The sequence below is a fragment of the Stenella coeruleoalba genome, assembly GCF_951394435.1.
Source record: "Stenella coeruleoalba genome assembly, chromosome: 17".
NCBI classification, from domain to species: Eukaryota; Metazoa; Chordata; class Mammalia; order Artiodactyla; family Delphinidae; genus Stenella; species Stenella coeruleoalba.
The window spans coordinates 66,190,410-66,202,742 of NC_137163.1; the positions used below are offsets into that span (position 1 = coordinate 66,190,410).

Here is a 12,333-nt window from a genome sequence, read left to right on the forward strand (position 1 = left end):
ACATAATGATCAGGGGATCAATCCAAGAGGAAGATATAACAATTTTAAATATATATGCACCCAACATAGGAGCACCTCAATACATAAGGCAACTGCTAACAGCTATAAAATAGGAAATCGACAGTAACACAATAATAGTGGGGGACTTTAACACCTCACTTACACCAGTGGACATATCATCCAAAATGAAAATAAGGAAACAGAAGCTTTAAATGACACAATAGACCAGATAGATTTAATTGATATTTATAGAACATTCCATCCAAACACAGTGGATTACACTTTCTTCTCAAGTGCACACAGAATATTCTCCAGGATAGATTACATCTTGGGTCACAAATCAAGCGTCAGTAAATTTAAGAAAATTGAAATCATATCAAACATCTTTTCTGAGCAAAACGCTATGAGATTAGAAATGAATTACAGGGAAAAAACCGTAAAAAACACAAACACATGGAGGCTAAACAATACGTTATTAAATAACCAAGAGATCACTGAAGAAATCAAAGAGGAAATCAAAAAATGCCTAGAGACAAATGACAATGAAACACGACTATCCAAAACCTATGGGATGCAGCAAAAGCAGTTCTAAGACGGGAAGCTTATAGCTATACAAGCCTACCTCAAGAAACAAGAAAAATCGCAAATAAACGATTAACCTTACACCTAAAGGAACTAGAGAAAGAAGAACAAACAAAACCCAAAGTTAGCAGAAGGAAAGAAATCATAAAGATCAGAGCAGAAATACATGAAAAAGGAACAAAGAAAACAATAGCAAAGATCAATAAAACTAAAAGGTGGTTCTTTCAGAAGATAAACAAAATTGCTAAACCAGACTCATCAAGAAAAAGAGGGAGAGGACTCAAATCAATAAAATTAGAAATGAAAAAGGAGAAGTTACAACAGACACCACAGAAACACAAAGCATCTTAAGAGACTGCTACAAGCAACTCTATGCCAATAAAATGGACAACCTGGAAGAAATGGACAAATTCTTAGAAAGTATAACTTCCAAGATTGAACCAGGAAGAAATAGAAAATATGAACAGACCAATCACAAGCAATGAAATTGAAACTGTGATTAAAAATCTTCCAACAAACAAAAGTCCAGGACCAGATGGCTTCACAGGTGAATTCTATCAAACATTTAGAGGAGAGCTAACACCCATCCTTCTCAAACTCTTCCAAAAATTGCAGAGGAAGGAACACTCCCAAACTCATTCTATGAAGCCACCATCACCCTGATACCAAAAGCAGACAAAGATACTACAAAAAAAGAAAATTACAGACCAATATCACTGATGAATATAGATGCAAAAATCCTCAACAAAATACTAGCAAACAGAATCCAACAACACATTAAAAGGATCATACACCATGACCAAGTGGGATTTATCCCAGGGATGTAAGGATTCTTCAATGTACGCAAATCAATCAATGTGATACACCATATTGACAAATTGAAGAAGAAAAACCATATGATCATCTCAACAAATGCAGAAAAAGCTTTTGACAAAATTCAACACCCATTTATGATAAAAACTCTCCAGAAAGTGGGCATAGAGGGAGCCTACCTCAACATAATAAAGGCCATATAGGACAAACCCACAGCAAACATCATTCTCAATGGTGAAAAACTGAAAGCATTTCCTCTAAGATCAGGAACAAGACAAGGATATCCACTCTCGCCAGTATTATTCAACATAGTTTTGGAAGTCCTAGCCACGGCAATCAGAGAAGAAAAAGAAATAAAAGGAATACAAATTGGAAAAGAAGAAGTAAAACTGTCACTGTTTGCAGATGACATGATACTATGTACATAGAGAATCCTAACGATGCCACCAGAAAACTACTAGAGCTAATTAATGAATTTGGTAAAGTTGCAGGATACAAAATTAAAGCACAAAGGTCTCTTGCATTCCTATACACTAATGATGAAAAATCTGAAAGAGAAATTAAGGAAACACTCCCATTTACCATTGCAACAAAAAGAATAAAATACCTAGGAATAAACCTACCTAGGGAGACAAAAGACCTGTATGCAGAAAACTATAAGACACTGATGGAAGAAATTAAAGATGATACCAACAGATGGAGAGACATACCATGTTCTTGGATTGGAAGAATCAATATTGTGAAAATGACTATACTACCCAAAGCAATCTACAGATTCAATGCAATCCCTATCAAATTACCAGTGGCATTTTTTATGGAATTAGAACAAAAAATCTTAAAATGTGTATGGAGACACAAAGGACCCCGAATAGCCAAAGCAGTCTTGAGGGAAAAAAAACGGAGCTGGAGGAATCAGACTCCCTGACTTCAGACTATACTATAAAGCTACAGTAATCAAGACAATATGGTACTGGCACAAAAACAGAAACATAGATCAATGGAACAATATAGAAACCCCAGAGATAAACTCACGCACCTATGGTCAACTAATCTATGACAAAGGAGGCAAGGATATACAATAGAGAAAAGACAGTCTCTTCAGTAAGTGGTGCTGGGAAAACTGGACAGCTACATGTAAAAGAATGAAATTAGAACACTCCCTAACACCATACACGAAAATAAACCCAAAATGGATTAGAGACCTAAAGGTAAGACCGGACACTATAAAACTCTTAGAGGAAAACATAGGAAGAACACTCTTTGACATAAATCACAGCAAGATCTTTTTTGATCCACCTCCTAGAGTAATGGAAATAAAAACAAAGACAAACAAATGGGACCTAATGAAACTTAAATGTTTTGCACAGCAAAGGAAACCATAAACAAGATGAAAAGACAACCCTCAGGATGGGAGAAAATATTTGCAGACGAATCAACGGACAAAGGATTAATCTCCAAAATATATAAACAGCTCATGCAGCTCAATATTAAAAAAGCAAACAACCCAATCGAAAAATGGGCAGAAGACCTAAATAGACATTTCTCCAAAGAAGACATACAGATGGCCAAGAAGCACATGAAAATCTGCTGAAGATCACTAATTATTAGAGAAATGCAAATGAAAACTACAATGAGGTATCACCTCACACCAGTTAGAATGGGCATCATCAGAAAATCTACAAACAACAAATGCTGGAGAGGGTGTGGAGAAAAGGGAACCCTCTTCCACTGTTGGTGGGAATGTAAATTGATACAGCCACTATGGAGAACAATATAGAGCTTCCTTAAAAAACTAAAAATAGAATTACCATATGGTCCAGCAATCCCACCACTGGGCTTATACCCAGAGAAAACCATAATTCACAAAGACACATGCACCCCAATGTAAAGAGTGCTGCACCCCAATTGCAGCACTCTTTACAATAGCCAGGTCATGGAAGCAACCTAAATGCCTGTTGACAGACGAATGGATAAAGAAGATGTGGTACATATATACAATGGAATATTACTCAGCCATAAAAAGCAACAAAATTGGGTCATTTGTTGAGATGTGGATGGATCTAGAGACTGTCATACAGAGTGAAGTAAATCAGAAAGAGAAAAACAAATATCGTATATTAACTCATATATGTGGAATCTAGAAAAATCGTACAGATGAACTGGTTTGCAGGGCATAAATTGAGACATAGATGTAGAGAACAAATGTATGGACACCAAGGGGGGAAAGCGGCGGAGGGAGGTGGTGGTGGTGTGATGAATTGGGAGATTGGGATTGACATGTATACACTGATGTGTATAAAATTGATGACTAATAAGAACCTGCTGTATAAAAAATATATACATATGCTAAAACAAATTAGCATATAGATACTATTCATAATTATGAGTTTGAATCTTGAAGAACATGTCAAATTATGCTATGGATTTCCAGTAATATCAGTTAATACATAGGAAATATTCAAAGCTCTAGCGCTTAAAAAGGCAATGGCCCAGTTATCTGAAAAATTCAAGCATGCAAACTATTTCTCTTCCAGATAGGCTGCATAAAGCCAGTATTGTATATCTCCTCCTTGTTCTTTTGTTCACATTTAAATTTTTCTTTTAATGGGATTTTTAGTTTATAATCTTATCTACATCCCTTTAGGATTCTTTAGCTTTAAAGAGCCCCACTTTATAAAAGATGATCTATTTGGTCCTTCACATTTTTCTGTGCTTTTGGTAAGTCCACCACCACATGGACTACCCTGAATTTTATGACATATGCTTCCTTAATACCTAAGTCTCTCCCCAGGAGGAAATCAGGCATCCTTGGAACAGACTTCATTTTCACATAAGTATATGGGTATTGTTTTAGTACAAATTAAAAAATGTTAATAAATAAATACATTCCAGGAATATTTTTTGAGTGCCCACTGAATGTCAGATCTGTGCCAGGAGCTGGGCATACAAAGATGTACCAAGGTCCTGCCTTCATGGCATTTACATTCTCTTGAAAGAAGCAGATGGGAAAACATGTGCAGCTACAAAAGAACTGATGAGCATAGATGGACAGGAACAGCGTATGGTGGGAGCACAGAAAAGGAACACTGCCATCTGTCTGGAGGGGCTGTGACAGCTTCCTCCAGGAGGGGATTCATCTCGACACTCAGTGGATGAGCTTGACATTTGCCGATCGGATTTGTGGGGAATACAGTTAATAGCACAGAGTTAAGAAAGACCCTGTTGTAGCATAAGGGCGTAACTGTTCTGATACCTGAGAGACTGTACGTGTCAGAAGTAATGCAGCTTACCTTTTCCATGAAGATATGTAAAGATCACACACGTGAGTTAATTCACATTACAAAATGCAAACTATACAAAAGTATATACACAAGAATCTTTTTTTATTTCTCTTTCCCAATCTTACTCCCATTCACAGCATTTCTTGGCATTATATATATTGAAGTGTATACCTTCTACCATATATAAATCCATTGTTTTAGCTTGTTTTTTGCCTAAATATTATATATATATTTATGCACACAGGCATATATATATTTCTGCAGCAGCTTGCTTTATTCATTAACAAAAATATTTCTTGGAGTTCCTTTCATGCGAGTACCTAAAGCTCCGTTTCATTTTTAACTACTACATAGTATTTCATTACAAGGCTGTGGCATAATTTATATAAACGTTTCCCATTGATGGACATCTATTTTTTCCCCCTAAATTTTTGCTCTTATAAATAACGCTGTAATGAAAATGCACATACATCTTGAAGCATATACATGGCAAGTTCTGTGGAATAAATGCCTAGATTCAAAAATGGGACTTTTCTCTCTTCCTTGAGAGGTGGCTGGATAGGTATGGAGCCCGTACCTCTGGGCTGTCGGGCTCCTTTGGAGATCATTTCTGTTTTTTCCCCAAACCAAAGTCCCTGGGAGTGTCTGACCTGGTGGCCTTATCCCTTATGCCTTTTTAGCTGTATTATTTCCTGTTTCGTAATGAGGCTGGAAGAACAGATGTCCCATATCATGTACCAATTCCTCTGCTGTGGGTGTCAGGCCAGAGAGCTGGCATCTCAGAAGTGCGCCTACTCAGGGAAGTGTTAGTTGGGTGAAGTGGAAACTGTAATTTAGGACTATATTGCATGTACTTTATACATTTAGTAGACTTCAGGGTCTTAACAAAGAATACCATTATTTCAGTCAATAAAAAATGCAAATCATTTATTTTAAGCAGTTTTTGAAACAGGAGTCATAGGTTTGGGGTATTTCTTACAAGGATATTTGTGTATGGGTATGTTTTTAGATTCTTTATTAAATTTCCTTATCCTAGTTGAAAAACTAAAAAAAATCCCAAATCTATTTAATAAAGGGGATGAGTTCTAATCAGTCATCAATTTTTCCTATATTGCTGAATGGCTATTTCCAGTTCATTTCAAAAGCAATTCAATTTTCTTTTCTTCTCCATCCCTTGTTTATAACATTCATTTGTCATTTTTGTCATTTTATAGACCTACCAAGAGCAGCTGTCAGGATCTTAAGCAACATGACATTCCTTTTTGTGAGTCTGTCATACACAGCTGAGAGTGCCATTGTAACTGCTTTCATTACCTTCATTCCCAAGTTCATCGAGTCACAGTTTGGTATTCCAGCTTCCAATGCCAGCATCTACACTGGTAAGGCACTGCCGTTAGAACTCCTTGAAACCATGATCATTTTTGACCACTAAACTAAAATGCAATGAGTAAAGAGAAAGTTCGTTCTAACATCAAGGTGTTAAATTCAAGTTCATGAACAGCAGCCTTCCCCCACCTCAGATTTTAGGAGGAGGAAGTCTTTGAACGTTTTCTCTTCAATTCAGATTGTACTGAAGTGTAACATTTTCACCAACTGTGTTTTGGAAAAGGGAGAACTTTGCATATTTGTGTTTTTACGGTTCTCAGTTCAAAAGAATGAAATGGGCAAACTTAAATCTGAATAAATCTTTTCATGGTCTGACATGAGTCTGAAAGTGTTAAATTTTAAAAAATTGATGGTCTGAAATATAGATCATTTTCATGGATTTTCCATTCATAAATGTGAACACGTTTTAACTGCATTACTGGAGGTGCTTGAAGTTAGAAAGGCAATCTATGAATTTTGTTTTCGATGATGTTTTATGTTGGTACATAGACCCATAATACTTTGTGCTCAAATCTTATTTTTCCATGGTAAATTGGGTGCTCAGAAATGTGGGAACATGAATTCTCAGATATTGGGATTTTCAGTGTATTATATCATGTAATATCCTGGATGTTTCCTTAGAGATTTCAAAGATGGTCAAATGACTATCTACCTAAGGCTCAATTTATTAATAAAGTATATTTAAGCGGTTAAGTGGAGAATTACAAGAGCTTTTGCAATGGCCGGCTCCCACTTTTCTCCTTCACTTCTACATTCAAACCCAGCAAGCTTGGATTATCTGAAAATTAGCGGACAAAATTATATTATTGTATAGAAAGAGAAGTCGAACTATTTGGGTAATCATTTTGTTCTCTATTTCATTTTGCCCATAAAAATACATACATACTGGGTTGTGGGTCCATGATAGCAAATCTTTTTATAAAGAGTATACTGCTATGGACATTTTAATTGTCACCTATAAATCTGTTTTTTTCTGTCGGTTTTAAATAATATATGTTTTGCTTATATTAAGGTAAAATTTACAGATTATAATTACATTAATTATTAATTAATGTAATTAATTAATAATGTAATTAATTAATTACATTATAATTTGGTTGTCAGAAATCCTGAACATCCTATTTTTTGTTTAATTCTTACACTAACCTTTGTTGAGCAACAATTCTTGGACAGGGAAACCACGAGTTGTCTTGTTGTTAGATCTGAAGCCATGTAACTGTCAGATGTGGTCTCAGTATTTCCCACAATAAGTTTCAATATTAGAGGTGTTACTGGAAAGAAGGTTCATAGTCAAATAAATTAGGGGCTTGCTGAGTTAAACAAAATAGTACAGAGTCCTTTGCTGCTGGACTTTTCATAACCCTTAATATACCAATGGGCATTGTGAAACTCCCAAAAGAAAGTTCGAAGTACAGTCTCTCCTAAATTTATTTGACCATGAAATCTGATTTCTTTAAGGCATTCTTTCTCATGAATAGTGTTCTTCAGGACACACATCAGTCCAGCCTGTGTGTTCCTGTTCCAGCCAGGCTAGGGAGGAGATCCTTCTGGATCATCCCATTTCCCTCCAGATGCACCACTTGGACCTCGAGAGTTACCAGGCTGTGGTCCAGTGCTGAGCTGGGTAGGAATGGATGCGTATTGAACCCATATTGACCAAGGCCATCTCTTAATTACTGGTTGAGGCAGAGGCTAGATAGACAACTTTCTGTGGACCTGGGGTCTTTGGCTGCAGAGTTCCACAGTGAAGTGCTCAAGGCAGTGGTCCCTGAGTGTGGCCTTCTTGGTGAAGAGGGTAAACGATTGAATAAAACGAAATCACGGAATTTGTTCATCCCACGTTCCAACATCCGGGTTAAAAAGAAGCAGTATCACACAGTGCCAGTGCCATTCTGGTTTTGTCATCAGCAGCTTTTTTTGTTTTTGATCATTGCCAATGCAATTTATACAATGTTTGGTAGTCTTCGGTGTTTTGATAAAAAGGCCTTTCATTTCCAGCTCACGTACTTTTTCCTTCCTTTCCAGACAGATAACAAATAGTAATAGTCAAGAGATACTCAGACTGATTAAGAATAGAGAGTGGCCTGTCATATTGCGGTAAAATTAAACAGGGATGACGCTTCTTTTTAAAACTTAACTCGATTTTTTGAATTTGTATCAATTGACTCCTTCTTACTCTCTAAGCAGAGATTTGTATTTTTTAAGGACTTATTTAATTTAATTTTTTGTATTTAAACCCCGTTCCATGCACATAAGTGACATGGAGAATTAAGAAGTGTATCTGAAGATGAATTTAAAAATAGTTTAAATTTCTCCTCTGACAAAGTTTTCGAGTTAAAGTTCTTTCTTCATTTAAAAAAATTACCTGACCCTCCATAGCAGTTTGCTTGTGTTGTGGTATGTGGTAGAGATGAAGCTCCGTACATGTATCAAAGATGGGCCTTTGCTCACTCGCCCTCTCTCATAGCCATTGAATACCGACGCCGGGCACGGTGCTGTGCCGTGTGTGTGTGTGGTGTGTGTGTGGTGTGTGTGTGTCGTGTGTGTGTGTTGCCTGTGTGGTGTGTGTGTTGTGTGTATTGTGTGTGTGTTGAGTGTTGTGTGTGTTGTGTGTGTGCTGTGTGTGTGTGTTGTGTGTGTGTGTTTGTGTGTGTGTGTGTATGTAGGCAGGTGGACACGGGGCGGGGCAGATATAAAGGCTCAAACCTGGACCTTAAGGTGCTGACAGATCTAAGAGGAGAGAGCTTACAAAATAAGTTTAGAAAAAGCTGTTTAAATAAATGAATGGAAGCTGTGCGCTACAGAGATTATTTTGGCCGGCGGCGTGGCGGTGTTGAGCTGCATCATGGCGGAAATGGCTTTTAACCAGGCTTTTAAGGAGAAGTAGAATTGGACCGTTTGGAGTCTGGAGGAAAGGCGTTTGCTCTCTGTGCAGGACCAACTTGAACAAAGGCAAAGAGCAGGGAAGGCTGAGGCTTGTTCTGGCTCCAGCCAGCACCCCCGGCCCCAGAAAAGCTTTCCTCGGACAGACATGAGAGGGCTCTAAAGGCAAGCAGGTGAGAGGTGGGCTGAGCGGCGGTGGAGAGGTGAATGCTTTCAGGTGTTGCTGTGGGGGGGCACCTTCAGCACCACTGGGCTCATCTCGTCCTCACATTGGGGGCCCCTGTACCCTGAGAGGAGGTGGTGACACTCATGAGTGTGTCACTAAAACACCTTCAGCCCACTGGTGTTCGTTCCTGTGCAACAGTGGATATGTGGTCACGCTGCACCCTCCCTGTTTATGGTCTTTCTGCTGACTCCCTTAGGGTCACATTTATTGAATGAAATGAAATTGATATTTTGGAAAAGCCTGAAGTAGCGGGAAAAGCCCTGCAGGAGGAGTTAGACGGAGCGGTCATGAACCCTGCCCTGCTGGTCACCAACTCTGTGACTTTGGGCAGGTCACTTAACTCCCTGAACTTCAGCTAAAACTGAACTTTATCTGTCTGATGAGGATAATATCTCCCCTCTCTCTGTGTCAGTGTTGTTGTCAGGATCAAATGAAGTAGTAAATAATGATTTGTTCCAGAGCTTACCTAACTTCAATAGGTACAGCAGCATAAATTGAAAAATATAACTTAATCATGTATTCTAGGAAATAAAATTATTTATGATGATGATGACAGCACCTTAATTTGAAGTCCTGCATCTTGAACAGGTCTGAGAATGAAACCTCTGTAATAATAGTGATGGTAATAAAATGACTGATAATATTTGTTGAGTGTTTGCTGAGTAGAAGATGCTAAGTATTTTTATACGTAAAACATCATTTAATCCATGTAACTAATGCCTATGCAGTAGGTATTATTGATTATGCCCATTTTTCAGATGAGGAAACAGAGGTCCAGAGAGGTTTAAATAACTTGCTTGAAGACGTGCAAACAGTAAGAGCCAGGAGGCTGGAGTCTTGTACTCCTTGGAGTATATAAATGTGCATATATGATTTTTATTGAAATACTATAATAGGCATATTCTATTGTCATAATTTCCAGTGAGTTTGTGGGGTTTTTTTTGGTTTTTGTTTTTAACTATTTCTGGAGAAATGATAGTCTAAGATTCTACTTTGCCACCAAACCATGGTCAACAACATTTGCTTTTAGAGCACTGTGGCCCTCAGCATCACCTTGGCTTTCCTGGGGTCCCACCCTTCGTGTGCAGAATTAGGAAGAGTCAGCCATTTGTTTGTCTTTACAACGGAAATCGCCTTGGAAAACTCTATTTTGTTTTTCATTGGAGAATAATCAAGACACTGGGTTGACCAAAAAGTTTGTTTGGGTTGAATGAATGTTTGGCCAACCCAATACTTTTTTTTCTGTGTCTTGAAAAGATAAGGAGATTAGGTTGGGGTGTGATTTTTAAAAATAGACTGTAATTTTTATTGCTTTCTAATTAACCAAATATTTGTCACCTATCTTCAACCACTGATTTCGAGTCATTGATGAGAGTCAAGGCGGTGCCCCTGAACTCAAATTGCAGCCTCAGATTTGTTGCGTCTTTAGATGCAAGTGAAGCGTGAACATGCTTTGATTGGTTTCATTCTTCTGAGAGCATTAACAGCTTTTCTAGAGCCGTTCTTCTATGAGATAGTTGTTTTTTTTTCCTCTCACTGTAGTGGCCTCTTCCGTTGCAGAGCACAGGCTCCGGACGCGCAGGCTCAGCGGCCATGGCTCACAGGCCCAGCCGCTCCGCAGCATGTGGGATCTTCCCAGACTGGGGCACGAACCTGTATCCCCTGCATTGGCAGGCGGACTCTCAACCACTGCGCCACCAGGGAAGCCCCTATGAGATAGTTTTTAAAGTTCATTTTGTACTAATTTTATAAATGTATACAAAGATTTTTTTAACGTTAAAATTAACCTTTTAAATGCAGATAGACTGTATTAGGTGTGGATGTACTGTAGCATCACTGGCCATTTCCAAAAACTAATTACATTAGTTTTTCTTCAATGCCAATTAGAACTTTGGTAGAAGATTGTAGTGGACAGTATGTCAGGATACTCAGATTCTGTTTGTTCGTTAACCAATTAATTTAAGACATGTTTCAGTGCTTACCGTGTGGCCAGTTCTTAGCCAATGCACTCGTGGTGGCGCTTAGGCAGGGTTCAGTTGCTTAAGAAGGCTCAGAGGACCCAAAATGACAACTGCTACACATGGATACTACGCAACTACAGCATTAAAGTAAGACTGGACTGGGACTTCCCTGGTGGTCTAGTGGTTAGGACTCCACGCTTCCACTGCAGGGGTCACGGGTTTGATCCCTGGCCGGGGAACTAAGATTCCGCAAGCCCAAAACAAACAAACAAACAAAGTAAGAATGGACTTTACATCCACAGGCCATCTCTGAAGGGCGCAGCAGGACCCACTTTCTCTCTTATCTCAGGCACCAGTGACATGTGTAGGGAACACCCAAGAAGCAGATTCCACATGGAGTCTCAGCTGGAGCTTTTTATATTTTTGAAATACTTTTTATATTTTAAAATACTTCTTATATTTTTATTTCTTCTATATTTTGCTGGTCACATAGGTTCTTGCTCTGTACAGTCTCAACAGTAGAACTCTCCAGGGGGTCTTAGCACCGTCATGTACAGAGCCATCATGCTCACTGTCATCAGTAAAGGATGCTGGGGGCTTCCCTGGTGGCGCAGTGGTTAAGAATCCGCCTGCCAATGCAGGGGACACGGGTTCGAGCCCTATTCCAGGAAGACCCCACATGCCGCGGAGCAACTAAGCCCATGCACCACAACTACTGAGCCTGCGCTCTAGAGCCCGCAAGCCACAACTACTGAGCCCGCATGCCACAACTACTGAAGCCCGTGCGCCTAGAGCCCGTGCTCCACAACAAGAGAAGCCACCGCAATGGAAGCCCACACACCGCAATGAAGAGTAGCCCCCGCTCGCTGCAACTAGAGAAAGCCCATGCAAAGAAACGAAAACCCAACACAGCCAAAAATAAATAAATTAATTAAAATAAAATAAATGATGCTGATGAGCTGGGACAAACCATCCCCAAACTCCCTGGATCCATGGTTACAAAGTGACAATATTTATGCGTTTCACACCTTGCCGGGCACACACACTCTCTTAATTCCGTAGGACGGCTCAGGCCTTCTGCGTTACCTCTCAGAGCTCCCCGAGGGCTACAGTGGTACCTAAGGTGGAGAGTGTCTTTGCCCTCACGCCGCTAACCCATTGTTTGGTTTTAGGCTTTTCACTGTTTCTCTCCAGGTCTGTT

At 39.0% G+C, this 12,333-nt stretch overlaps 1 protein-coding gene across 2 annotated transcripts in view; it reads left to right on the forward strand.

The window, feature by feature from the left end:
* The window catches only part of SLCO5A1 (solute carrier organic anion transporter family member 5A1), a 121,513-nt gene that overhangs the window by 62,024 nt on the left and 47,156 nt on the right, over window positions 1–12,333 (forward strand). The window contains exon 4 of one of the 2 annotated variants that reach the window (XM_079901826.1): window positions 5,891–6,055. The exons of the other annotated variant lie outside the window; for it this stretch is intronic. Within the exon in view, the coding sequence (XP_079757952.1) occupies window positions 5,891–6,055 (165 nt within the window). The remainder of the gene's footprint in view (window positions 1–5,890; window positions 6,056–12,333) is intronic. 2 annotated transcript variants of the gene reach the window in all.